Here is a 23,593-nt window from a genome sequence, read left to right as displayed (position 1 = left end):
GAGGCAGGCATCACATCACAGGAAATGCCTGCATGCTTTGGCCTGTGATGGTACAAAGATCATGCAGAAGCAGCCCAGTCCACTTCCCCTTATGTGTTTAGGTCCTGAGTTTCCACCTGGAAATTCCTTTCTTCCCTTTTCCTAGACTCCAGGCCCAGAGCTTAAGTAAAAGATTAATACTGTAATTACAGCCTCAGGGCTCCTGACTCAGTAACTCTTCTGGGTCACCAGTTTCTTCCAGAGCATGGGCATGGGCATGTGCATGTGCATCCCCATATTTGACAGCAAAGCAAACAGCCGTGTTTCTGACCTCTCCATAAATGACCCATGACTAAATGCACTCTGCAAGCAGGGACCAGCTGGAAGTCTCCTCAGAGCTGATATTCTCAGAGCCTGGCTGCCCTCCAGGAATAAGGCTCCTCAGAGCACAAGCAGGCTCTTGCAAGCAGCAGGTGTCAGGAGGGAGGAAGATGGACTCCAGGCACCTTAGCTCATAGGGTGCTTTGGGTGGGAAGCGACCTTACAAAACCATCCAGTCCGACCCCCCTGCCAGGGGCAGGGTCACCTTCTACTAGACCAGGTGTGAGAGCCCATCCAACCTGGCCTTGACCCATAGACAAGCACAAGATTTTCCAGCTCATCAGAACTTTGCCCTCTGAGATTGAACAGCGATGGGGCGGCAGGTTCAGCCCTCTCATGGTGATGGATATTTGCAGAGTCAAATAAATCCCTCCTGTTCTGGGGCTGAGGGCACGGGTTTGTACTTCATTGATTTATTTCCTCTTGGTTGATCTCTCCCTGCTGAATTACGCCTTAGTGATCGAACCAAAGCTCGGAGGTCGGCTGTGGACGTGCCATATAGTGCTTGTCAGGGCACTCCCAGCTCCACACCAAAGATCTTTATGTTACTTAATGGCTTCTATTTAGGTTTGGACTTAGCAGTTTGGACCTGACAAACCCTCAGGTGGCTTTGGGTAAGAAAGGACCTTCCACCGCCTGGAATACTATCCCATATCATGCACCAGTCTTAGGGAAAATCAAATGGTACAATGTATTTGCAGAAAACTACACTGCGAGCAATGGGTGGTGGGACTTCCAAACATTGGGATACACGTTTAGCAAATGACCTGGTCAGTCAGCACTAGGGGATCTGCCAATCTGGATGCCTAAACCCCACGGCAGAAGGGTTGCTGTGCCTGGGTGCATGAGGGCACGTCATCCCAGTGCTCCCCTTGCCCCCAGTAGCACCAGCATCACGAACTGGCCCCACCCTGGGAGTGGCCACAGCAGCAAAACTGCGGTCAAAGAGCGACTGAGGGCCAGGGAGCACAGGAACAGCCATGGAGAGGTGAGTCCCTGTGGGATGGCTCAAGGCAGCAGGATACAGGCAGACACTGGGCACAGGTGGGTGCAGCAGGAGCTGTGGGTGCAGGATACAGGCAGACACTGGGCACAGGTGGGTGCAGCAGGAGCTGTGGCTGCAGGATACAGGCAAACACTGGGCACATGTGGGTACAGCAGGAGCTGTGGGTGCAGGAAGGCCCCAGCCAACACAGCTCCTGCCAACAGGGTTCCCCCATCTCTCTGCAGCATGAGGATCCTGTGGCTCTGCAGCACCACCGTTCTGCTGGGCGCTGCCCTTCTGCCTGCCCCTGGCAGCACCCAGGTGAGCCCCATCCATCCATCCATCCATCCATCCATCCATCCATCCATCCATCCATCCATCCATCCATCCATCCATCCTCTGCCTGCCCTCCCTCTGCCCTTGGCATTAGCAGGCAGAGGGAGTCCTCTGTGCCACCCCCTGGCACCTTCTCCCCACAGGCTCTGGGCAACCCCGGGATGAAGGACCTGTCTACGGAGGAGGATGTGGCCAAGGAAATGTAAGAGGCGCCCACATCTGGCTTGGGAACAAAAACAAAGCAACACCTCAGCAGCCAAATGAGCCTGTTTGCTCCCCAAGATCCTAATTGCAGCCTCCTGGGGATGGGGGTTTCTCTCACCATGGTCCCTGCACCCTGATGTGATGGGATGCCCCGGGACATGGGGATGTTCAGTGAGCCTGACACACTGGGACCTTCCCTAGCTGAATTTGCTTCCCTCTTCCAGCATCCTGGGAGTTCGTGCTGTGGAGCCACCAGAGGAGGCTGAGGTCTCCAGAGACGTGGAACCAGGCTCAAAGGTTGTCTCCGGCAGCGCCTGGGCTCGCTGGGTTGCCCGCCAAGCCCAGGCAGGACCAGAGCAGGACCTTGACCATCTCCACCACTCCCAGGATGATGCTGCAAAGGATGATGCCTATGAGCGACCACTGATGCTGTCCCTGCAGGTGCAGAATGGCCCCGAGGAGGACCATGACCACCTTCACCACCGCTGAGCAGTGCAGACAGGCTCCAGATGCACAATGAGGGGTGGGAACATCCCTGGTCCTCATCCCTCCCCACCACCCTTGAGCCCTCCAATAAACCCAATTAAAGCACCTCCCATATGAAGCCAAGCTGAGAAAACTGGGATTGTTCAGCATGAAGAAGCTGTGTGGAGACCTCAGAGCAGCTTCCAGTATCTGAAGAGAGCTACAAGGATGCTGGAGAGGGACTCTTCATCAGGGACAGTAGTGATAGGACAAGGGGTGATGGGTTCAGACTGAAACAGGGGAAGATCAGGTTGGATATAAAGGCAGAAGTTCTTCCCTGTGAGGGTGCTGAGATGCTGGCACAGGGTGCCCCGAAAAGCTGTGGCTGCCCCATCCCTGGCAGTGTTCAAGGCCAGGTTGGATGGGGCTTGGAGCAACCTGCTCTAGTGGCAAGGGTTGGAACTGGATGAGCTTTAAGGTCCTTTCCAACCCAAACCAGTCTGGGATTCAATAATTTCCCCTCTATGTCCTGGTGTGCTCCTCATTGCTTCCAGAATCCTATTGCCAAGTGCAAGGCTCCAAAAGTTGGGAGACGTCATCATTGGGCTCACTAAGAGACCCCGAGGAGGGTGAGAACGATGCCTCAGGGTGGGTGACTCTGACCATCACCGTGGTCTCAGTGAACCCAGCTGAGGCCGAGGCTGGGCAAACTCAGCACTGCACCCAAGAAGGTGCCACGGGCTGTCCCCTGCCCAGGGCACACATGGACCTATTCTCCATACGGCTGCTCTTGCCCAGCAGTGGGGAGCAGTGTGATGATGGGGTCTCAGTGAACCCAAACATATCCCAGCTCAGCAGAGACCCCACAGCAAGAATCTTCCATCTTCCTGCAGCGCTGGGAAAACCCTTTAATAGTGATGGGAAATTGCTCCCAGCTGTCGGTTGTCTCACTTGAGGCACTTGTCACTTGCCACCGGGTCTCAGACCCCTCTGTGGGCCGATGCGTGGGGCTGATGTGCTGCAGGGGACCAGCACCCCCGCGGGCTCAGCTGTCGGTGAAGTTCGCTTTGCGCTTCTCCACAAAGGCTGACATCCCCTCCTTGCGGTCAGCCTGTGAGGAGCAGAGGGATGGGCTCAGGGGAGGGAGGCTGTGCCCACTCTGCTGTCCCCACCACACTGAGGACAACCCCTACTCACAGTGGCAAAGGTGGCATAAAAAAGCCGCTTCTCCGTCCTCATCCCCTCCACCAGCGTTGTCTCAAAGGCTGAAAGCAAAAGAGAAGTTAGGGAGACCCCATGGCCTGCAGCAGCCCCATGGCATTTCCACTGGCCCCCATCCCCTACCACTGTTGACTGACTCCTTTGCCATGGCAGCCACCAGCTTGGAGTTGCTGGCAATCTTCTCAGCACAGGCAACAGCCGCATCCACGAGTTTCTCCACAGGGAAGATTTTGCTGACCAGACCTAGGATGGACAGTGGGGAGCTGTTGGGACAGCTCCCTGCTGTCCCCCCCCAGTGCTGGGACTGGCACGTGGTCCTACCTGCTTCCTTTGCCTCTTGTGCAGAAATCCGGTCCCCAGTGAGCACCATCTCCATGGCCAGTGACTTCCCCACTGCCCTGGTCAACCTCTGTGTCCCTCCAGCACCTGGAGCCATTTGGGGAAGGGAAAAGCCCAGAGAAGTATACCTCGGTGTTCCTGCTGTCCCTGCTCCAGTGGGGATGGACCCCCTTAGCAGGACCCCTGTGCTCACCTGGGATGGTTCCCAGCAGGATTTCGGGTTGTCCAAACTGTGCTTTCTCCCCAGCATAGATGATGTCGCACATCATGGCCAGCTCGCACCCACCACCCAGCTGGGACAGGGGAGAAAGAGGGGGGGTAAGAGGGGTAAAGGGCTGAGGATTCAGGCATAAGGAAGCTGGGGGGGACTCACAGCGTAGCCATTGACAGCAGCGATGATGGGCTTGCGGATGGTAGAGATTTTGTCCCAGCTGATAAGAAAGCTGCTGCTGTAACAGTCCTGGAAGGTTTTATTCTGCATCTCCTTGATGTCTGCACCAGCTGCAAAGGGAATTGAGGTGGGTTACCTCTTCCCACTCCCCCTCCAAAGCCTGGGGTGGGGAACGCATCCTGCCCTACCTGCGAAGGCTTTTTCGCTGCCAGTGATGACGATGGCCCCCACTTGCGGGTCGTTCTGCAGGGTCTGCAGCACATGCCCCAGCTCCTCCATCAGCCCGTCGCACAGGGCATTGAGCGCCTGCGGCCGGTTCAGCTGGATCAGGCCCACGCTCTGCCGTGCCCCCGTCTTCTGCACCGCCAGGTACTGGAACGCAGCTCCTGCCCGGCAGCACCGCCCCGTTAGGCAGCAGGCTGCCTACAACCGGGAGAGATCACGCCCCCTTCCCCCTCCACCTGCCCTCCGATCAGCCACGGCTCCGTGCTGCTTTAAGGTGACCTTGAGATCGGTGGGCACACGGCGGGGTCACCGGCAGCCCGCTGGGATGTCACCCCCTGGGATGGGTGAACGGGGCTCCTGGGGGGTTCCTGGTGCACTCACTCCCGACCCGAGCAGGGTCACTCCGGTGACCACCTTCCGGTGCCTGCCCGATGCGCGGGGCTGGGATCCAGCACACGGTGCCGGGCACACGCACGGGACGGGGTCACGCGCGGTGCACAGACGCTGTCACGCGGCGCCACAGCCCCGTACATGGTGCAAGGACCCGGGGCCCGTGACCGGTGTTGAGGCCCCTCCCGGTGACCTCCGCTCCGGTTCCGCCCCCCTCATCCCCGCTCACCGGCGCTACAGCCCCGAGCCCCGAGTAAGGGGCGGGGCGGCGGAGGGAGGAACGCGCGACGACCCGCGGCGACGGCGGGACGGAGGAGCCCCAGAACGGAAGCGGCCATGGCGGAGAGGCAGCGTGCGTGGAGCGGGGTGCGCGTGTGTGTGTGCGTGCCCGGAGGCCGGGTCTCAGCGGCCGGCGCTCTCCCGTGCGCCCAGGCGAGCCGAGCTGCGGGATGTGGCGGAGCACGGCGGCGTGCTGGGCGCTGATGCTGCTGGCCGCAGCCTTCTGCGACACGGTGGCCGGTAAGGGCGGAACATGGCCCGTGTCTGGTGCAGCTACCGATGCCGAGAGGACCAGCCTCCCCACCCCGGGGCTGAGCCCACCCCTTGGGATACCAGCAGCTCCCAGGACTGCGCCCGGCCTCATCCGTTATCTACCGCCAGCAGGGCAGGACCCCATGGAAGCCGCGCCACACGTCCTTGCCCTCCAGCCCGTGCCAAACCCCATCGACTTGGGCAACCCCGTTAGTGCTGCTCCTCCCTCTTTAGACGTGGGTCTCGCAGTGTTTGAGGGATGAGGAGGCAGCAATAAAGCTGAGCGGAAAGAAGTTATAACTGGATCCAGGGTGAGGGGCTAAGGACAGGCACCTTGAGATGGCCCCAGCACCCTATCCATGCAGGTTTTATTTTGGAATTCAAATCCCAGAGACGGCCAAGACCACAGTGAGGAAATGGCTCCTCAGAGCTGTTGTCCTGGCAGGAAGCAGCACCAGGCCTCCTTTCCCCACAGCAACCACTGTCCAGCATGGGGACACCTGGGGGCAGCTCCTCATCCCCACCACAGGGATTCTGCTCCCCTGCAGCAGCCCAAGATCTGAAACTGGGGGCTGCCCTGGCAGAGCCACTTTAATCTCACACCAAAGCTCCATGCTGACGTGGCTCCAGCCCATGCACCTGCAGGCGGTGCCTCTCTCCCCCATGGGACAGGTCTCAGTCCAGTGTCACCCTGCCCAGGCGTCCAGCCCGGAAATCCCGCAGGAACTCATAGGCAGCAGCAGGGTAGTTGAGCATCATCATGTTGACATTCCCTGGAGATGGGGGGGATGCAGAAGGAGACATCAGTGGAGCCTGGAGCCACCCTGGGATCCCCTGCAACCCAGGAGGCAGAGATCCCCTCTAGGCACTCACCTGTGCCCGTCAATACCTTCACCTTCTGCGTCCTGCCCTGGGCAAGGGCCACGTGCCTCAGCACAACCCCAATGTCATCGCAGGCCTCAGCCAGTCCATAACGCTGTACATACCTGCCAAAGGAGGTGGGGTGCATTGCTTCTGCCCTTCAAGCTCCCTGAGGACTAAAGAGCAGCAGGTGCAGCCCAGGGCGCTCTCCAGCTTCCCCACTGGCTCACCTGAACTGCTGCTGCTTGTTCAGGGCATACAGGAGGTAGTCAGCCATGATGTCCTCCCCAACGAAGTGGTCATGGATGGCTCCTGGAAAACAGGATCAAGCCCCAGCTCCTGCAGCCCTAGCCAAACCCTGGCCACCCCTCCTGCCATCTACATGCCACCTGTGGGCATCCAGGTAGCACGTGCTGGCCCTACGAGCAGCGGTCTCAGCCCAGCCTCATGTGAGGGCACACAGACACATCTGGGGAGTCCCCCAAGCCACAGCAGCCAGCTCACCGCACAGTGCCAGCTTCATGCCTGTCTCCACATCGCCCAGCTTTGGTGCCAACACGCCAGGAGTATCCACCAGGTACATCACGGGCTTCTCGCAGACCTGGGATGGGGGAGAGAGGGCTGTTAAGACACACTGCTTGGTAACTGCAATGTCACAGACTTGCATGTGGCTAACAAGCAAGGTGTTGAATTGTTTTGTTAAGGTCTTGCTGGAAAGGGGACCTGAGAGACCTTTTGAGATCAGCTCTGCATGCCTTGAGCAAGAAAAGGCAAAGGCCAGCACCCACCCAGCTAGCAGGGACAGTACCTGGATTCTGGTCAGCACTGCCTTAGTGATACCAGGGTCACCACCGACAGGAGTGGCTTTCCCTTTGGGGAGAGACAGGAGTCAGACAAACATGTGACATCCTGTCCCATCAGAGACTCCTCCCCAAGGCCAGGCACCACAGAGAAATACCTTTTTTGAGGTGCAGCCTCCGCAGGGAGTTGATGAGAGAGGACTTGCCCACGTTGGGCACACCAATCACCAGGATGCTGTACTCGGTGCTCTGGAAGTGATGTGGATGTGGGCAGGGAGCAACCTGCCCTTGGCCACCCGCCCCAGGAGCAACAGGCAGCCACAAAAGCAGAACTACCCAGCCTTTGCTGGTGCTTTTGGCCTTGGCTCTTGAACTGGAGAAGCTGCCAACAGCCACCCTAACTCCCTGCACACACTGGCAGTCTCACCTCAGCCCTGTGGTAGCGAGGGCTGTTGTCCACCAAGTTGGCAACCATGGGAACAATCTGCAGAGAGACACAGAGAAGGGCTGTAACTGTGACTCTGCACCCACACTGGCCACTCACTCAGAGGACACCATGCCAGAAGGATGCACAAAATGGGGGCCAAGCAGAGGACAGGGCTCGTATGGACCGCTGTGAACCAGCCAGCATCACTTCCTCGCAGTGGGGCACTGAGGCCTCTCCATGGGGCTGGGAAAAACAGTGCATGGCCCTCAGCTTCTGGAAGCAAGACGCGGGGCTGGGCTTGGAGCTACTGGTTCATTTGTTACCTTCTTGACATTGACATCACGCTTGCAGTCAGCAAAGACAACATGTGAGCATTGCTGTTGCTTCAGGTGCTCCAATACTGTCTGGAGATGACAGGAAGAGGCATTGCTGGTACCTGCTAGCATGGACCCATGGACCCCCAGCCAGCCCTGCCACAGTGCTCACCGGCTGCCGGCTGGGATCAGCCAGGTCCATCTTGTTCAGCACCAGGATGTGCGGGCGGATGCCCAGCACCTCCTTCAGAATGGGGTTACGGCCCGACAGTGGGATGTGAGCACCGTTAAGGACAGTGACTGTACACTGGCATGGACGCAGGTACTGGGGTGAACAAGCTCTGTGTGAGGGGAAGCTGATGGGGCTGTTGCAGAGCTGGAGAGGGGTATGGCACAGAAGCATGTACTGGGGTGGACCAGTTCCTCAGGGCAGGAAACTAATGGGTCTGTTGTGCAGCTAGAGAAGGGTATTCCATGGAAGCAGGTACAGGGGTGGACTAGTTGTTGGTGGGGGTAAGCTGACGGGGCTCGAGTGGGGCTGTTGTGCTGCTGGAGAGGGGTATGGGGCTGGGAGAAGAGGCGAACTGGATGGACACGGGGCAGCTGGGGCACACGGGGCAGTGAAAACCCCACCGATGCAGGGGACAGTGTCCCGGAGAGCCATCTCCCGCTGCGCCGGGGGACACGGGGGGGGGGGGGGGGGGCGGGACAGGACGAGCCGTGCTGGAGGATATGCGAGCGTCGTGCACCTCGATGAGGCAGTCGGCGCGCCGCAGGGAGCTCCGCATCTGCCGCAGGCCTGCAGCACAGCACGGGGTGAGAGGCGGCGGCGGCGAAAGCGAAGGAGCGGCGGTGCCAGCCCGCCCCGCTCCCAACACCCCTCACCTTTGGCCATGTGCCCCGGGAACCAGGAGACCACATCGCGGCCGCCGAAATCGAAGCACTCCCGGAACCGCCGGGACCCAGACCCGATCCCAGACCCCGCCGCGGCCGCCCGGAGCAGCACCTCACACCCCCTCATGGCACTTCTGCGTCACATCCGGCGCGACGCGCGGGGAGGAGCCGCATCGCCCCGCCTGCGAGAGCGCGCGGCTGGGCGGGGCTTCCCCTCAGCTGCTAACGGCTGGCTCCCCGCGGCGCTATGGCGGAGAAGCGGCCTGCGGGCGGGCCGGTGCCGGGTACGGGCCCCGGCGGCACGGGCAGTACCGGGCCCCGCAGCGAGGGGGAGGTACCCCCGGCAGCGGGGCCCGGTCCCCAAGCTACCCCCCAGCCGCAGCCGCCTCCGCCAGCCCCTCAGCCCACCGCGGAGCCAGCCCCGCCGCAGTGTCCGCTGGACGACACCCGCTACCTGATCGCCAGCACCAACTGGTACTAAGGCTGCGGACCCTTGTCCCCGCCGGGCACGAGCCAAGGAGCCGCGTCCATGCCCTGCAGAAGGAGAAGCCTCTCTGCGTGTGTCTGCCCGGCCGGGTTCTCAATAAAGGAGGCTGAGCGGCAAAGCACAGGGTTTATTTCTGCACCTCAGGGCCGTGGGGTGTCTCAAGGAGCTGGTTGAGGCGCTCGGCCTCTCTCCAGCCAGACAGCAGCGCTCCGTGGGTGGTGGAGTAGAAGGTGCGGTGCGTGGCCTCACCAGCGAAGAGGAGCTGCAGGGGCTGCAAGGTGGGCAGTGAGTGCTGGGGGCTTGCTGCCCCGCCCCCCCCCCCTCCCCCCCCCGCAGCACAACGGGGTTATCCTAACCCAGCCTCAATTCCCTGTCCTCTGGCACCCTGCATGTGCATGCTCCATAGGGCACCTTCCCTTCCTTAGAGACCCACCCCATACTGTGAGCATCACAGAATCAACCAGGTTGGGAAAGACCTTTAAGATCGAGTCCAGCCCTTACCCCAGCACTGCCAAGGCCACCACTAACCCATGGCACTGAGGCCTTGTCTCCACGGTGTGTGAACACTGCAGGGATGGTGACTCCAGCACTGCCCTGGGCAGCCTGTTCCAGTGCCTGAGCACTCTCTGGGGAAGGAATTGCTCCTCATCTCCATCTAAACCTGCCCTGGTGCAGCTTGAGGCCATTTCCTTTTGTCCTGTCCCTTGTAACTTGGGAAGAGGCTGACCCCCACATGACTGCAACCTCCTGATGCCAGAAAGTGTTTGGAAGCAGCCAAGTGTCCCCAGATTTTATGGAAGTGGGGTTCCCTCCACACCCGTGGAGCTCGGTGGGAAAAGCCAAGGGGGGTTGGTTGGTGACATGAACACTGGTGACTCCCAACTGGAGTGTAAGTGAGGAATACCATGTCCCTGCGCTCCTCGTGGCCTAGGGTACCCTGGCCCCAAGCCAGGAGATCCTGCTTCTTCCATAGCCACTGCCATCCCCCAACCTAAAGCAGTTACCCTGGGGTCCTCGGGGTCCACGGGCAGGGGCTGAGCCAGGATGTCAATGTCATCTCCGGAGCTGCCAACGGCCACGTAGCTGTAGGATCCCCGGGTGTAGGGAGTGCTGTGCCACTGGGACCGGAGCACGCTCCTGGGAGTGGGCAGGAGTGGGTTCCCTGTGGGTGCAGAATCTCAGTGGGATTCAGAAATCCAGGGGGATGGGGTGACAAGGGCAGAGGAGGCAGTGGTTACCTGTAAGTGTGCGGAGCATGTGTGTCATGGTGCTGAGGACTTCTGCATCACTCAGTGTCTCCATGTACTCTGACTCCTTCCCTGCGATGAAGCCACAGAGGACGTGCCCATGCCTGGGGAGGAAAGATGGGGTTGAGATCTACCACCCTCCTGCTGCTCACCAGGAAACATGGGAGCACTGATGCATCACAGGCCACCAGTGACCCAGAGACGGTCTTGAAGCTCAAGACAGAACCAAGACACTCTCACATTGTCTAGGAGATGCCCTAACCCCTGTTGCTGGTTCTCCTATCACATACTGCTCTGGTGGTTGGAGGACCACAAATCCAATGAGCTTCTTGAACCAGTTGGCCTCCAGGTCGGTGCTGGGCTTCTCGAGGGGAGACTCATCCTCCCACACCACTTCAATGAGCTGCTGCTGGGGCTCCCAGAAAGGCTGCTCGAACTCCAGAAAGATCTTGTTGTTGGTGCCAAAACCCAGGCGGCGAATAGCCTCTGCTTTCCGTTCAGGCAGGGGAGGCTGGAAGAAGTCCTGGTGGCGTTCCTTGAGGAAACCTGTAGGCAGATGATTAGGCAGAAGAACCAGCACCTCTGTTTGCTGGGCTCTGAAGTGGGGTCAGAGCCCATTTCCATCCTCCCCTCTCCCACCAGGAGCCTGCCCATCATCAGCCATGCCAACTGGTTGGAGGGGACAGGCAGGGCAAGGAAAGGTGTTGATGTCCTCACCCAGTGGGACGGTGACAATGACGTGGTCGGCGAGGAAGGCGTCTCCATCTTCACACTCCACACGGACAGGGAAATCCCTAGTGTTATCCCCTTCCTCACAGAAGGACCCTTGCCACTGGATGGTCCTCACTGCCTTGTTGAGCAGCACCGTGCCCTCAGGGAGAGTTGAGAGCATGTGCTCGGCCAAGCTGCTGTAGCCACTGCAGGAGGAGGTGCTGATGGGAATAGGGTGCCCCCATAAAATGCTCTTCCATTTCCCTCTCCAGAGCCCTGTGCTTACCCCGGGAAAGTGCAGTCCAGGCCTGGCAGGGAAACGTACTCCCCAAAGGGCTCTAGGGCCACCAGGTCCATGCTGTGGGTGCCACTGATGCAACACTCCAGCTTGAGGCATGTGGCGAGGATGGCCAGCTGGAGCCGCCGGGCATCCTCCTTGCCCCCCCCCAAAGCGGGGACCCTGCGAGTGATCTCTGCCCGCACGTACTGTCCCACACTGGACGCTGGTGGCTCCTCAGCACCCCGAAAATCACGGGCAGAGGCCAGGAGGGTGTCAAAGAGGTCGTGGGCTTCACTCACCGCCTGCGGGCTCAGCGCCCTCCCTGAGCTGCCGTAAGTGATGGAGGGCAGCGGGGGGTGACCCCCTGCCTCTGCCCGCTGGTTTTCCTCCCGGGCAGCCTCCGGGCCCAGCAGCCCATAGCGGGTGGCGAGGCAGAAGACAGGGTTCGCTGGCGAGGGGCCGTGGATCCAATGTGCCCCCATCTCTGCGAGCCCTGACGCTGCGGAGGAGGAGGGTATCACCCCAGGGCAGGACCCCCAGAACCAGCTGGAGTCAGCGGACCCTGCCCAACCCCCTGTTCCACTCGTCACTGTCTCCAGTGTGCTCCCACTGCACCCGCAAGACCAGACACCCCCAGCCCCGTGTCCCCCCACTCAGGAACCGGCCCCACAGCGGCGGTCGCGGTGCAGCTCCCCCATCCCCGGTGCTACCCCTGGGGCGGGTCCGGAGCTGGGGCCACCCCCCGGGGCTCCTCCGTACCGAAGGGGCGGGTGCAGACGCGGCCGCCGGCGCGGGACGCCGCCTCCAGCAGCCGCACGGAGCCGGTCCCGCGGAGCCGCTGCACCGCGCCCAACCCCGCCAGCCCCGCGCCGACCGCCACCACCCGCCGCACGCCACTGCCCTCCATGGCGCCCACAACGCCCCGCCCCGTCCCGTCCCTTCCTGCTTGGTCTCGCCTCCGCCAGGCCCCGCCTTTTCCCATCACATCTCGTGTGTGACCTCTGCAAGTGCGGGGTAGAGGGAAGCCCAGGGAGGTGGGTTGGGAACGGGCTGGAAGGGGCTCTTCATCAGGGACTGCAGCGATAGGACAAGGGGTGATGGGTTCAAACTGAAACAGGGGAAGTTCAGGTTGGGGATAAGGCAGAAGCTCTTCCCTGTGAGGGTGCTGAGGCGCTGGCACAGGGTGCCCAGAGAAGCTGCGGCTGCCCCATCCCTGGCAGTGCTCAAGGCCAGGTTGGACCCAGGGGCTTGGAGCACCCTGCTCTAGTGGAAGGTGTCCCTGCCTATGGCAGGGGTTGGAACTGGATGAGCTTTAAGGTCCCTTCCAACCCAAACCACATTGTGATTCTGTGAAGGGCAGAGCTCAGAAGATTGTTGTGATCAGTGGTGAAGTCAGCAGCGTGCCCTTAAGCCAGGAGGGACAAGAGTATCTTGGGGGCCGTAGGCAGGAGTATTGCAACAGATAGAGGGACAGGATCCTCCCCCTCTGCTTACTCTGGTGAGGCCACATCTGGAGCACTGTCTCCAGGTCTGGGCTCCTCAGTACAAGACAGACAAGAGGCCACAAAGATGATCAGGGTTCTGGGGCATCACTTGTGAGGATAGATTATAAGAGCTGGGCCTGGTTAGTCTGGAGAAGAGCAGACTGAGAGGGGGTCACACTAATGCAGATCAGTATCTCAAAGGTGGGTGCCAGGGGGATGGTGCCAGGCTCTTGTCAGTGGTGCCCAGCGACAGGACGAGGAGCAGTGGCCATAAGCTGAAACACAACTTCCACCACAACACAAGGAAGAACTTCTTTCTGTTGATGGTGGCAGAGCACTGGAACAGGCTGCCCAGAGAGGTTGTGAATCTCCCTTTCTGGAGACATTCTAAACCCACCTGGACACATTCCTGTGTGACCTGCTCTGGGTGGCCCTGCCTTGCCAGGGGATTGGACTGGATGATCTTCAGAGTTCCCTCAATCCTGATGATTCTTTATTTAGGAGGTATTTTCCCCACCTCTGGTTTTCCAGCAAGTAGCGAGATGGGACCACATGGAAGGGGATATGCACCGCAGCAGGACACCAGCCTGGTGGCAGCTTCATAGGGGAGCCATGGCTATACACCCATTCATCCCCTCCATCCCTTTCTGTGCTGTGACTAGGGGCTGGACTCAGACACCCCCCACCTCCCCATGCCAGACCCAACAATCCCAGCTCTTTCCCATCTCCTTGTGGGTTGGATGCTCTAATCTCCAACCCACTGGGGTCACAGCAGGGTCCCCACATCCCCCTTGCACAGCCAGGATGTGCCTCCAGCATCACCTTTCCAGCAGGGCTGCTTGACTGGTGGCTCCTGCCTGCCCTGATGCCTCAGTTGGCCCCAGTGCTGCCCGCCTGCGCAGCATCACTGGTTCATGAGGAGCTCCCAAGCGAGGAGGACAAACCCTGATGACCAAGGGCTGTGTGGGAAGCACCATCACCACAACTGTGTCAGGCCAGCAGTAAGGAGGGGACAGCATGGAATGTCCCAGTTGAGGGAGAGGGGCCAGGCCACTGGCATCTCCCTGGGGACCCACCACTCTACTGAGACCCCTCCATCAGTTCCAGGATGCTGTTGTAGAGGCGTTCAGGGGCATCCAAGCCCCAGATGAAGTCCCAGTGGTTCCAGTCGGGGATGTGGCCGTAGGTGACAAGGTGGGTGATGCGGGGCAGTAGCAGGCTGACGTCTCTCCAGTCAGCTGCCCAGTCCTCTCCTCCTGACCACACTGCGGTGGGCACGGGCATCTCCTCCACATGGTACAAGGGAGGTGTCTCCTGGAGGGACATGGGGGGCTTTGAGGAACTGCTGCTGCTATGGTCAACCCCTGCAAGCCAACATGTCCCCACACCACAGAGCCCTGGCACCTCCAGCCACCAGCACTGCTCGTGCAGCCTCCTACCTGGTGGTACACGGCTTGGTTTTCACTGCCATAGTCAAAGGCTTTGAATTCTCCTGATTTCATCACCTGCAAGGAGAAGGTAGATCTGCAGTGGGAGGCCAGGGAACACCTTTGTGTGAGTACTGCATCTCCCAGCATCCTAAAGGGATCACCTCATGAGAGAAGGTTGTGATGCACGGAGGTGGCATCCCTCCCAGGCTGGACTTTCTATCATTTTTAGCAGGGTGATGATTTGAACTCCACCACAACTCCTGTCACTAGCTATGGGTTAGCAAACTAAGGCATTTCATGTGGCACTTTGGCTGCTGCAGTGTGATGAAGGTACCTCTGCAGACCTGCTCATCACCAGCTCATGTGCAGGGTGCTGCTGGAGGACTTCACACTGGCAAGTTTTCCTTCAACAACCTGATCATCATTTTTACTTTCTTGCACACTCTGGGCTCAGTGTATAGAGACATCAGTCCCAGGTATTGTAAGGGTTGCTTCTATGCTAGGAACCTACCTGGGCCCAGTGTATCATGGTTTTGACAGATGTCCTATCTGGATAGTGAGATGTGTACACATCCAGCCGTGTCTGCAAGGAAACACATTCAAACTATCATAGACTAGAGCACAAGTCTGGTGAGGAGCGGCTGAGGGACCTGGGGGGTTTAGTCTGAGAAGAGAAGGCTCAGGGGGGAACTTTTCACTCCCTACAACTGCCTGACAGGAGGATGGAGCCAGGAAGGGCTGGGCTCTGCTCCCAAGGAACAAGGGATGGGACAAGAGGAAACGGCCTCAAGCTGCACCAGGGCAGGTTTAGATGGAGCTGAGGAACAATTCCTTCCCCACAGGGTGCTCAGGCATTGGAACAGGCTGCCCAGGGCAGTGCTGGAGTCACCGTCCCTGCAAGTGTTCACACACCGTGGAGACAAAGCCTCAGTGCCATGGGTTAGTGGTGGCCTTGGCAGTGCTGGGGAGTGGTTGGACTGGATGAGCTTAAAGGTCTTTTCCAGCCTAGCTGATTCTGTGATTCTATGATTGCTTTCCAATAGATAGGAGCAAGGGTGGCAGTTGCCAGATGATGCATTTCCCAAAACAGCCACTGCTGAGCCAAGCTGCCTAGAGATTTGGGCCAGGAATATAATCTTCATTAAAACCCCATTGCTCTCAGACAGCTCCAGGAGAATGGTGAAGGATGAGGTACCCTCTAGCTCCTGGAGATACCTCTTCTGGGCTCCGGGACTGTGCTCAAGACCTTATTGACTACTTGTGGTCACCCAGATGCTCCTTCAGCAGGGTGGGCAGGAGTAGGAGCTGCACCCAGTGGTGCTGGTGGGATGTACAGCTGCTCTCAGTGGCAGTGGGTGCTGCTGGGTGCTCCCAAGCAGTGCAGCCCAGGGCTCCGGCTCTCTCATCCCCACGCGGAGTGCTTGCACTCACCGTGTTGAAGTTCTTCTCATTGTAGCCACCCAGCAGGAAGAGGAGGTTGGCACAAGGCTTGTGCAGCAGCGGGTTCCTGCAGAGGTGGGGGAGAAACCTCCACATCTTCCTAATCCGCAGCGAGGCATCCGTTCTGCCGAGCAGGAGCTGTAGGAGCAATGAGCAAGGTCGGTGTCTGGCGCTTCCCTTCCTTGCGCCTAGTCCTCAAATTATGTGTCGTCCCCCCAACGATGTGCCACCAGCCACTGTCCCCTCAGCTGGGTGGGGAGGGGATGTGTGGCACTCACATGGGTCAGCCCCGTTTCTCCTTTGCCCCCACCCCCCTGTGGTGTGCACAGCTCAGTACAGAGGCAATGCTGACTGAATGGCACCAGGGAAATCAGTACTCGGGACCCTCTTCTTCCCCCCCAGGTGCTGGTTCATTTGTCGTTAACGTCAGCACAGTAAAGCTGCTCTTTCCTAGGTGGTCTGTTCATGAATTCAACAAGAGCCCCCACAGAAATACCAGCTTCAATACCCTGAGATCCTGCAGAGATGTGCATGCAATAAAGTGAGCATGCAGGGTGCCTGCACCTGATGAATTGTGTCTGTGCCTGTAAATCAGCAGGAATTCACTGTCTCCCACTGTGTCAGGTAGCCCCAGGGGCTGTAACTGGGCATGATCCCTTTTCTAGCATTGGCGTGTTTGGGAGAGCATACAGCAATCCCCTACCTGGAACGTCTTGAATTGCCTGTCTAGAAGGAAGGACAGTTTCATGATGGGACTTCTGGCATGTTTGATTGTCACTACTGGAGCGAGGGCAAAAAACAGTTTGATTTTCTGAGCCAGCTCTGGCATGGATGAAAAGGCAATGAATGCTGAGGAAACAGAAAAACAACCTAAGAATGGTTTCATCTTTCTTCAGGTGCTTAATCTGAGGGTTTGCTTGCCCAGACCTGTTTAGCTGGCATTATACCCAATTAGAAACCTGGGATCTCTTCCCACCTTTCTGCTTAGCATTAGTGCTAGAGATATCCAGAAGGAGACAAAGCCTTTATCCCTATAGTTAGAAGTGGCTGATGAGGCACTTCAATGATTGCTACTGATGGGAAGTCCTGCCCCATTCACCAGGTGAAGGGAACAGTGCTGTCACCTTTTATCAACCCCTGCTAAAGGGTGTCATCATCACAGGTTATCTCATACTTCTGATGGCCCAGGTGAAAAGAAGCACAATGCATTTCATTGGAAAGTAGAAGCTGTGACATCCATGCAAAACACCTTTGGTTTTGATGCAGGATGCTGCAATTTGGTTTTTGAGGTTGAATTACAGTCGCAGCAAGGAACTTATTGAGACCACCGGGAGCTTTCTGACTGCCTTAGGAGCAAGCTGGTCCTCCTAGATGTCTGATATGAAAAGCGTGGCTTGTGTGCCTCACTGCAAGAGACCTTCTGTCTGCCTGCTTGTCAGCCCTCAAAGATTGGACCTCTCTGCTTCCTGCTTACAAACACCAAAATGAGTGTTTTCAAGTTGGTGCAGGCAGTTCTAACACACCGATCGTGCAGCCCTGGGAGTAGCCAATGTAATAGATCTGCTGCTGTCCAGTCTTCTGCAGGATGAAGTTGATCATGGCTGGGAGATCGTACATTGCCATCTCATGAAAGCTGCAACACAGGAGCAGTTCACTGGTTATAAGGTGAACTTATAAGCAAAGTTTCCTGTGAATTTTGGCTGTCTTGCGTTGCTTCTATACTGAAGGGCTTAATATCCATGGCTGATTTACCAGGAGAAAATTCCTATGAGGCAGGAGAGCCCTGTGCTGGGTGAAACTGCCCATGGACTGAATGTATCCCTCCTGCAATGGCCTCATCCTTCCCTGAAAGGGCTTAGTCCTCCCATAGCCATGGTTAGCAGCGAAGAAGCTGTGCAGGGACTGGCCAGCTGTGCATGTAGGTCTGCAGCCCTAGAGTGCCTCATGTCAGGGTTACAGCACCACCTCTGCTCCTAGAGATGCTCTTTCTCTGCAGTGAATGGAGCACTGGTTACTGCCCATGTGCTTTTTAGTGTGACGAGGTGAAGCCCAGACCTACTTTATCAGGCTTTTCTTACTGGAAGCATGTTTATGAGCTTGGAAAATCCAGGACTGCTCTGAAGATCAGTTCTGGAGAGGCAGTAGCAGTCTAAAAAGCCATTCTTGGAAATAAGGTTTCTGTGGGCAACATCTAGGAGAAGGGTAGGTGGCAATGACACTTCTGGACCCTTTGCTGGGGGGTTTGGCAAGGGAAGTCCCTGCAGAGGCCCTGGAATAGGGCTGATGTCTCTACAGGACGGATGTCCTCATGCATGCAGCAGGGCCAGGCAGCTGCAGGGAGCTGCTGGCACCGTGTCAGCAGGCAGGTCTGCACAGGTACCTCCAAATCCCTGGCACATCACTGGGAATGCTGGGGGAGGCCGTACTTGAGACAAGGTGCTCCGACTTGCCTGCCCGGAGGCACCCACCTCTGCCTAGATGTTAGTGACAGGCAGAGGAACCGGCTGTGCTGTTGTGATCCACTCCAGCCCACCTGAAATCCCAGAATTCAGCCTGGTCAGCGGAAAGGTGCTGGTGTCGCTGGGACCAGCTCGTCCCTCGGCTGTTTCCCAGCCAGACATCATAGCCAGAGTCTGCGAGTATGAAGCCAAGGCTGTTGTTAGATAGGTTTTCCACCCAGTGGCTGCCTTCTCCGAGTAAGCCGTGCTGGAGAAACACAACTGGCTTGGGCTCTGGACATGAAAGAAACAGCACATTGCACTGAACCAGAATTACCCTGCTTATTCACCCCAAATTCAGGCCAATAACGCCTCTTTCTCACACTGCCAGAGAACATACAGTGTGCATTTGAATGACACCTCCTGGTGAAGCAATCCTTGCCATAGTTACCTTGTGGTGGTTGCCCTTGTTGTCTTAGGCTGGAGAGCTGCAGATGTCCCTCCTAAACCCTTCAGACCCCACAAGCTCATCCCCACAAGGTTAGTACAGTGGATACTGAGAACAGCCATGTGAAAGCTCAAATGTACAGGCTCATTTCTGAGATTGTTCAAACCCCAGAGGCATAGATTTAGGGGGGGGGGGGAGGAAATTAAATGCAGATATATCTCTTCAGATATGTCTGCACCCTCTGGACCTTTTTGAGGCTCAGGTCTCTGCTGGATGTGACAGGCAGTTGTTGTGGTGCAACACACTCTCCTGTGCTGGCTGCTAGGAGTGTGACTGTAAATCTGAGAAGTGCTGCGCATTTGGTGGTTTTGCTGTCACGATAAATACTCCCCTGGCTGCTCAGGCTCATCCCATCACCTGCTTGTTATATTCAGTCTGTTTGGGTTTTTTTTGCTGCCTTCCTTGTGAAATAGAGACATACCTCTGTTCCTAGGATTTGCTCTTCCATAAGGAATCCTGTTAAGGCTGACGTAGTAGCCATCATAAGTCAGGACTTCATACTCCTCACTGAGATACCCTCTGTGGCAGATGATTTGGCTCTGGGGAAAGAAAAACACAGGTAGGAAGCTGAACCTCCCCTGGCGCAGCTCGAAGCTGTTCCCTCTTGTCCCATCCCTTGTTCCTTGGGAGCAGAGACCAGGCTCCTCCTGGCTCCATCCTCCTTTCAGGTGGTAGAGAGTGATAGGTCCCCCTGAGGCTTCTCTTCTCCATATGGTGCTCCATGAGATGCTAAAGGGAAGAGGAGATGCTCAGCTGTGGGCTTTGAGCAGGAGAGGGGTGAGTGGCAGCAGGGCTCCCCAGCAGCATGCAGCAAGAAATGCATTTGAGATGTTTCCAAACCCGAAGATTGAAACAAAAAGGATTTGCTGACAGCTGACATGTCATGTCACACTGAGCTGATGCGTGGGGCAGATAAGATAGCAGGCATATCGAACCTGCTGAGCGGGGCTGACTGGAAGGGCAATAGGACAAACCCTGTAGGATTTGTCTCATGGTTCCTGAGGCTTTGCCTGAGCTTTATTTATGCTGAAAACTTGGCAGACTGGGAAGTTTCAGTCGGTGAAGTCCAGCTGTGGTCCTGCCTACACATCGCCATGTGCTTGCTTTGTCACACAGTTGGCAGAAGGGATTAATTTCAGCAATTTAATTGCCCATGTCACAGGTCCATTTAAAACCACCTCTAGAGAGTTGCAGAACCCACCTGGACATGGCCCTGAGCTGCTTGCTGCAGCTGAAAGAGAGAAGCCTTTCACAACTTCAGACCCTCCAGGAAGGTGTCTGATCAAATTCAGGCTGGGTTTACCCCTTCTCTAACTGACCTGCTGGTAATTGCACTTCATACTGCTGGGAGGAACAGGGCTCCTTCAGGAAGCAGGGCTTGCTAATGATGGTATGGAGGCAACGTCAGACTGCACCGCTCCAGAAAACCAGCACACATGATGAACCAAACCTCCTCCACATGCATCCCCTCCATCTCTCTCTCCCCCAGATAAACATCCCCGGGCTGTTCTCCTGACTTACAACATTCATGAAAGTCTCGGGATTTACGACCTTTTTCTGCTCGACGGCATCTTCTGAGTTCACGGATGCTTGTGTCAAAACCAGGATTGCAATCAACAGCCACATCTTGTGCCTGTGTAAAGTATTACTATTACTATTGTTGTTGCCATTGCTATTGCTGTTGCTGTGGCTATTTAACATTGTATGAATGTCTGCTTCCACTTGTTTATGATGGGTTAGGTTCCTTATATATCTGAAGACCATATATCATGGTCTGGGCTGGAAGCAGAATGGATTCCCAATTCCAACTACCATTACAGTCCATGCAAGGCTCTTCATACTCCTCCGTACAGACTAGATCTGGTACTAGGCAAGACCCGTTTTTATATTTTTAGTGGTAAAAAGTAGAGAAACAGCTTTATAATGCAAGAACTGAAGTGATAGAAAATGCCCTCGGGTCAATTGTCACGGAGGGGGAATTAATTGAAAATGAATGAATGAATGAATGAATGAATGAATTAATTAATTCAAAGTAAAAGTTCCTTCTATAGGAAGGAACACATTTAGGTTGGCTGGGCTATGATTATGTCTATACTTTTGCTGTTTCTCTATTGCTTAGCTTTTGCACCCAGAAGCCACTGTGAACAGATGGATACTATAAACTGAAACTGGTAGAGCCTCATAGGAACGCTATTTATAAAGTAAGTGTAGCTTGAAAAAATCCACCCCAGAAACCATTTTGATCACCTTAGAGACTTTTTTTTACCAAGCAGAGATCTGTTTTTAATACACATACTTCATATTAGATATAATTTTTAATCCTTTGACAGGCTCTTAAAAGTTCGAGTTTAACTCCAACCCAGTAGCATGAGTTGCAAATCATCTCACCAGTCATCTGGTTGCTCTCTACCTCCCTTCTTCCTCCTCCTCATGGGTCTCTCACACGGTGAGACATATCATATTGAAATATTCCCAGTAACACTCTCTGTGGTATTGCCAAGAGGCAAGTTACCAAGAACAAGAGCAATCAATGCTTTTCCACCCTCAGGATAGCTCCAATGAAAGCCTGAATTACGTGAAGGAAAATACATTACCCAGCAGAGCCCACCGTCGTCACTGCTCAGGCTGGTGGTGTGAATGGTGGTGGCTCTATCACCACCACTGTTAAAGCCAGAACATTGTGTCAGATCCCTGACACCATGCTGGACCATGTCATGTGTCCTCCAATTAAGTGATGTGTGTGCTGGTCATACCTTTGATAACTTCCTGCTTGTCCACGTGGTTGTGACTTTCCTGCTTGCAAATGATTACGTTTCCAAAAGCAGTGGAGTGGTGCAGCAAGCATTTTCAGCTATGGAATTGCACCTTGAGCTCTTGGTAGCTACAGTAAAAAAATGTCAAGAAGTTTTCTTTCTAATGGATCATTTCCTAACTCCAAGGAGCTCTTTGGAAATGCCTCTTCTATGATGAGAGCTCCTGGAGAAATGAAAGGACTTGGACTGTATCAGCTTCACAAGGCCTCAGGGGTATGTCAGCCTCTCCATAGACACGTCATGGCTTAAACCCAGCTGGCAACTAAGTACCATGCAGTACAAGCCCTGTTGTGATCCTCCTGTCATTCCAGAAATACAAATGGGTTCTGCCCCTCAGTGGCTCAATGGCATTAGGATATCAGCATTATTCTCAGACTAAAGCCAAAATACAGCACCATACCAGCTGCTGGGGAGAGGATTAACTCTCCCAGCTGAAACAAGGACAGCACAGCAAGGACAGGTTCCTGCTGTTCCTTCACTGGCTTCCTGCATGGGAGACATGTGGTGCACCACTCTTCAGGAGTGACAGTGGCTCATGCAATGTCCCATAGCCCTTATGCCCAAGTGGTAGTGTGTTTGCAACTGACAACTTGCAAAACCTCTGCAACATTTTCTGGACAAGTACCACACGTAGGTTCTTGCTGATGGACACCAGAGCCTGTGCAATGATTCCATTTGGGTGAAGTGGTAGGTATTTCACAGAGCAAAGGTGCCCATTCTCCACCTCCAGCCCATGACCTTACAACCTACGCCTTTCTGTAGCTGCTTGGTAGCCATCTAAAAGACTAAGCCCTCGGTTGGCCATCAGGTGCTTTGGTTGAGTATACGTTTCCTGGTTATGGATTACGCTGACTTCTGATATTCATACCAGCCATAGTCTATGAGCAGTATGCGAGCTGTGGAACACAGCCCAGCTCAAGCACGTGTTACTCCATCCACCAGACTGTAATTTTCTGTCAGTGCCACAACTGGTGACGCAAAGAGAGACTGTGTGTGGGTGCTATCTTCCTGACAGCAGCTGTGGCCTGAGCCTTCACTGTTTCCTTACCTTACTTCTGTCCTTGTGCCTACTTTAGGCTATTGCAAATGTCCTCCCACTCCCACGAGTGCAAAAATCCCTCTACATAAGATGGACTTTACAGGTTGTGTAGAGAGCAATTCCACCGTGCGTCCCAGGAGGAGTTAGAAAACACCCTGTGGATGGAGAAACCCTTACCCAGCTTGTGTACTCCTACTCTAGCATCAAGACAGGCCTCACCTTTTACTTGTATGGTCAGCTACTTAATCCATTGTCAAGTCTTCTGTCTTCTACTTCCATGGAGTATTAGTTATCTAATGGAGGTACTAGGTACTAGTACTAGATAGGAGGCAGCAGAGATTTCTCCATGATCCTCAGGCCATGGGGTGAGGCTGTCGGCACAGAGTATCAGTGCTGGGGCTTGTGTGTGATTTCACACCAGGACCTATCATAACTGTGGTAGGAAGGAAAGAAGTTGGAGCAAAGAGCAGTTAGCTTTTTACTGGGAAACTCTTGTGGAGCTTAGTCAAAGGAAGAAATGAAGACCTTTGAGTTATTTGAAGTTAGGAGACCCAAGTTGGATGTTTTGACACACAGTATAGGTGGAAAGAGAAATACCATCATAACACTGCTGTGACTGTGCACTTAACAGAATTGCAAATAGTCACTAGTATAACCTACAGGCCAGGATGCCATAATACATGGTAAGATGCACAACATTAGATAGACTAATATGGGCATCTTAAATTGAACCATACTCATGGGATGGTTTTACGGCATTGTGGTGGGAACCAATGTAAGAAAACTCAAAGACTGTTTAGAAACAGCAAGGTATTTTATTTAGCTTTCTAACCAAGTAGACCGTACCAATCAGCACTTTCACACACAAACTTTCAGAGGGGCCAAGATGTGTGCACCAAGTGGCCTGTCCAGGGTCACCTGGGTGTGATATGGAAGGCAAGGATTGCCAGCTACTGAGTTCTCCATAAGCCTT

The 23,593-nt window shown here is 55.7% G+C and overlaps 5 protein-coding genes across 6 annotated transcripts; 1 reads left to right on the top strand and 4 right to left on the bottom strand.

Annotated features, from left to right (window-relative positions):
- The first annotated feature begins 1,340 nt into the window (after positions 1–1,340).
- Positions 1,341–2,374, top strand: PRAP1 (proline rich acidic protein 1). Its single transcript, XM_057412231.1, has 4 exons — positions 1,341–1,348; positions 1,591–1,666; positions 1,825–1,883; positions 2,110–2,374. Exons 1-4 carry the CDS (start codon positions 1,341–1,343, stop codon positions 2,372–2,374), a joined length of 408 nt encoding a protein of 135 aa, XP_057268214.1.
- Positions 2,375–3,234: 860 nt separating this feature from the next.
- ECHS1 (enoyl-CoA hydratase, short chain 1) lies at positions 3,235–5,254 on the bottom strand. Its single transcript, XM_057412320.1, has 8 exons — positions 5,146–5,254; positions 4,490–4,687; positions 4,284–4,411; positions 4,104–4,203; positions 3,893–3,997; positions 3,695–3,814; positions 3,548–3,615; positions 3,235–3,461 (listed from the first exon to the last, which is right to left on the bottom strand). The coding sequence occupies exons 1-8, from the start codon at positions 5,252–5,254 to the stop codon at positions 3,396–3,398; spliced, it is 894 nt and encodes a 297-aa protein (XP_057268303.1). The 3' UTR covers positions 3,235–3,395.
- Positions 5,255–5,741: 487 nt separating this feature from the next.
- Positions 5,742–8,265, bottom strand: MTG1 (mitochondrial ribosome associated GTPase 1). Its single transcript, XM_057412319.1, has 9 exons — positions 8,022–8,265; positions 7,859–7,939; positions 7,536–7,592; positions 7,267–7,357; positions 7,117–7,178; positions 6,813–6,909; positions 6,539–6,620; positions 6,321–6,433; positions 5,742–6,220 (listed from the first exon to the last, which is right to left on the bottom strand). Exons 1-9 carry the CDS (start codon positions 8,250–8,252, stop codon positions 6,123–6,125), a joined length of 912 nt encoding a protein of 303 aa, XP_057268302.1. The 5' UTR covers positions 8,253–8,265; the 3' UTR covers positions 5,742–6,122.
- A 1,077-nt stretch (positions 8,266–9,342) lies between these two features.
- PAOX (polyamine oxidase) lies at positions 9,343–12,376 on the bottom strand. Of its 2 annotated transcripts, none has more exons than XM_057412349.1 (7): positions 12,228–12,376; positions 11,475–11,967; positions 11,195–11,409; positions 10,768–11,023; positions 10,469–10,581; positions 10,235–10,392; positions 9,343–9,501 (listed from the first exon to the last, which is right to left on the bottom strand). In XM_057412349.1, the coding sequence occupies exons 1-7, from the start codon at positions 12,373–12,375 to the stop codon at positions 9,358–9,360; spliced, it is 1,527 nt and encodes a 508-aa protein (XP_057268332.1). In that variant the 5' UTR covers position 12,376; the 3' UTR covers positions 9,343–9,357. The 2 variants fall into 2 exon arrangements, with proteins under 2 accessions (XP_057268332.1, XP_057268333.1); XM_057412350.1 differs by having other exon boundaries at positions 11,195–11,394.
- Positions 12,377–13,524: 1,148 nt separating this feature from the next.
- Positions 13,525–20,738, bottom strand: LOC130600757 (putative lysosomal acid lipase/cholesteryl ester hydrolase). Its single transcript, XM_057412367.1, has 9 exons — positions 20,290–20,738; positions 19,190–19,307; positions 18,356–18,554; positions 17,346–17,455; positions 16,526–16,671; positions 15,814–15,960; positions 14,894–14,965; positions 14,392–14,457; positions 13,525–14,266 (listed from the first exon to the last, which is right to left on the bottom strand). Exons 1-9 carry the CDS (start codon positions 20,530–20,532, stop codon positions 14,033–14,035), a joined length of 1,335 nt encoding a protein of 444 aa, XP_057268350.1. The 5' UTR covers positions 20,533–20,738; the 3' UTR covers positions 13,525–14,032.
- Positions 20,739–23,593: the final 2,855 nt, after the last annotated feature.

This window comes from Pezoporus wallicus, unplaced genomic scaffold (genome assembly GCF_028554395.1).
Source record: "Pezoporus wallicus isolate ANWC-B61680 ecotype Strahan unplaced genomic scaffold, APGP_CSIRO_Pwel_v1 contig_6566, whole genome shotgun sequence".
In the NCBI taxonomy this organism is placed as follows: Eukaryota; Metazoa; Chordata; class Aves; order Psittaciformes; family Psittacidae; genus Pezoporus; species Pezoporus wallicus.
This window is presented reverse-complemented; position numbering and strand designations above follow the sequence as displayed.

Bases quoted from the DNA above. Each gene is read 5' to 3' on its own strand.
- PRAP1 (XM_057412231.1), top strand. The intron at 1,667-1,824 runs GTGAGCCCCATC...TTCTCCCCACAG, and splicing joins CTGCCCCTGGCAGCACCCAG to GCTCTGGGCAACCCCGGGAT. The intron at 1,884-2,109 runs GTAAGAGGCGCC...TCCCTCTTCCAG, and splicing joins GAGGATGTGGCCAAGGAAAT to CATCCTGGGAGTTCGTGCTG.
- ECHS1 (XM_057412320.1), bottom strand. From the start codon at position 5,254: ATGGCCGCTTCCGTTCTGGGGCTCCTCCGTCCCGCCGTCGCCGCGGGT. The intron at 3,815-3,892 runs GTAGGACCACGT...TGTCCATCCTAG, and splicing joins ACAAGAGGCAAAGGAAGCAG to GTCTGGTCAGCAAAATCTTC. The intron at 3,462-3,547 runs GTGAGTAGGGGT...TGCTCCTCACAG, and splicing joins TTTATGCCACCTTTGCCACT to GCTGACCGCAAGGAGGGGAT.
- MTG1 (XM_057412319.1), bottom strand. From the start codon at position 8,252: ATGCTTCTGTGCCATACCCCTCTCCAGCTCTGCAACAGCCCCATCAGC. The intron at 7,593-7,858 runs GTAACAAATGAA...GTCTCTCTGCAG, and splicing joins GTGATGTCAATGTCAAGAAG to ATTGTTCCCATGGTTGCCAA. The intron at 6,621-6,812 runs GTGAGCTGGCTG...CCTGTTTTCCAG, and splicing joins CATGAAGCTGGCACTGTGCG to GAGCCATCCATGACCACTTC.
- PAOX (XM_057412349.1), bottom strand. From the start codon at position 12,375: ATGGAGGGCAGTGGCGTGCGGCGGGTGGTGGCGGTCGGCGCGGGGCTG. The intron at 11,968-12,227 runs GTACGGAGGAGC...CCTCCTCCGCAG, and splicing joins CGTCTGCACCCGCCCCTTCG to CGTCAGGGCTCGCAGAGATG. The intron at 11,024-11,194 runs GTGAGGACATCA...ATCTGCCTACAG, and splicing joins CATTGTCACCGTCCCACTGG to GTTTCCTCAAGGAACGCCAC.
- LOC130600757 (XM_057412367.1), bottom strand. From the start codon at position 20,532: ATGGTCTTCAGATATATAAGGAACCTAACCCATCATAAACAAGTGGAA. The intron at 15,961-16,525 runs GTAGGGGATTGC...TTGCTCCTACAG, and splicing joins GGCAATTCAAGACGTTCCAG to CTCCTGCTCGGCAGAACGGA. The intron at 14,458-14,893 runs GTAGGTTCCTAG...TTCTCCTTGCAG, and splicing joins CCATGATACACTGGGCCCAG to GTGATGAAATCAGGAGAATT.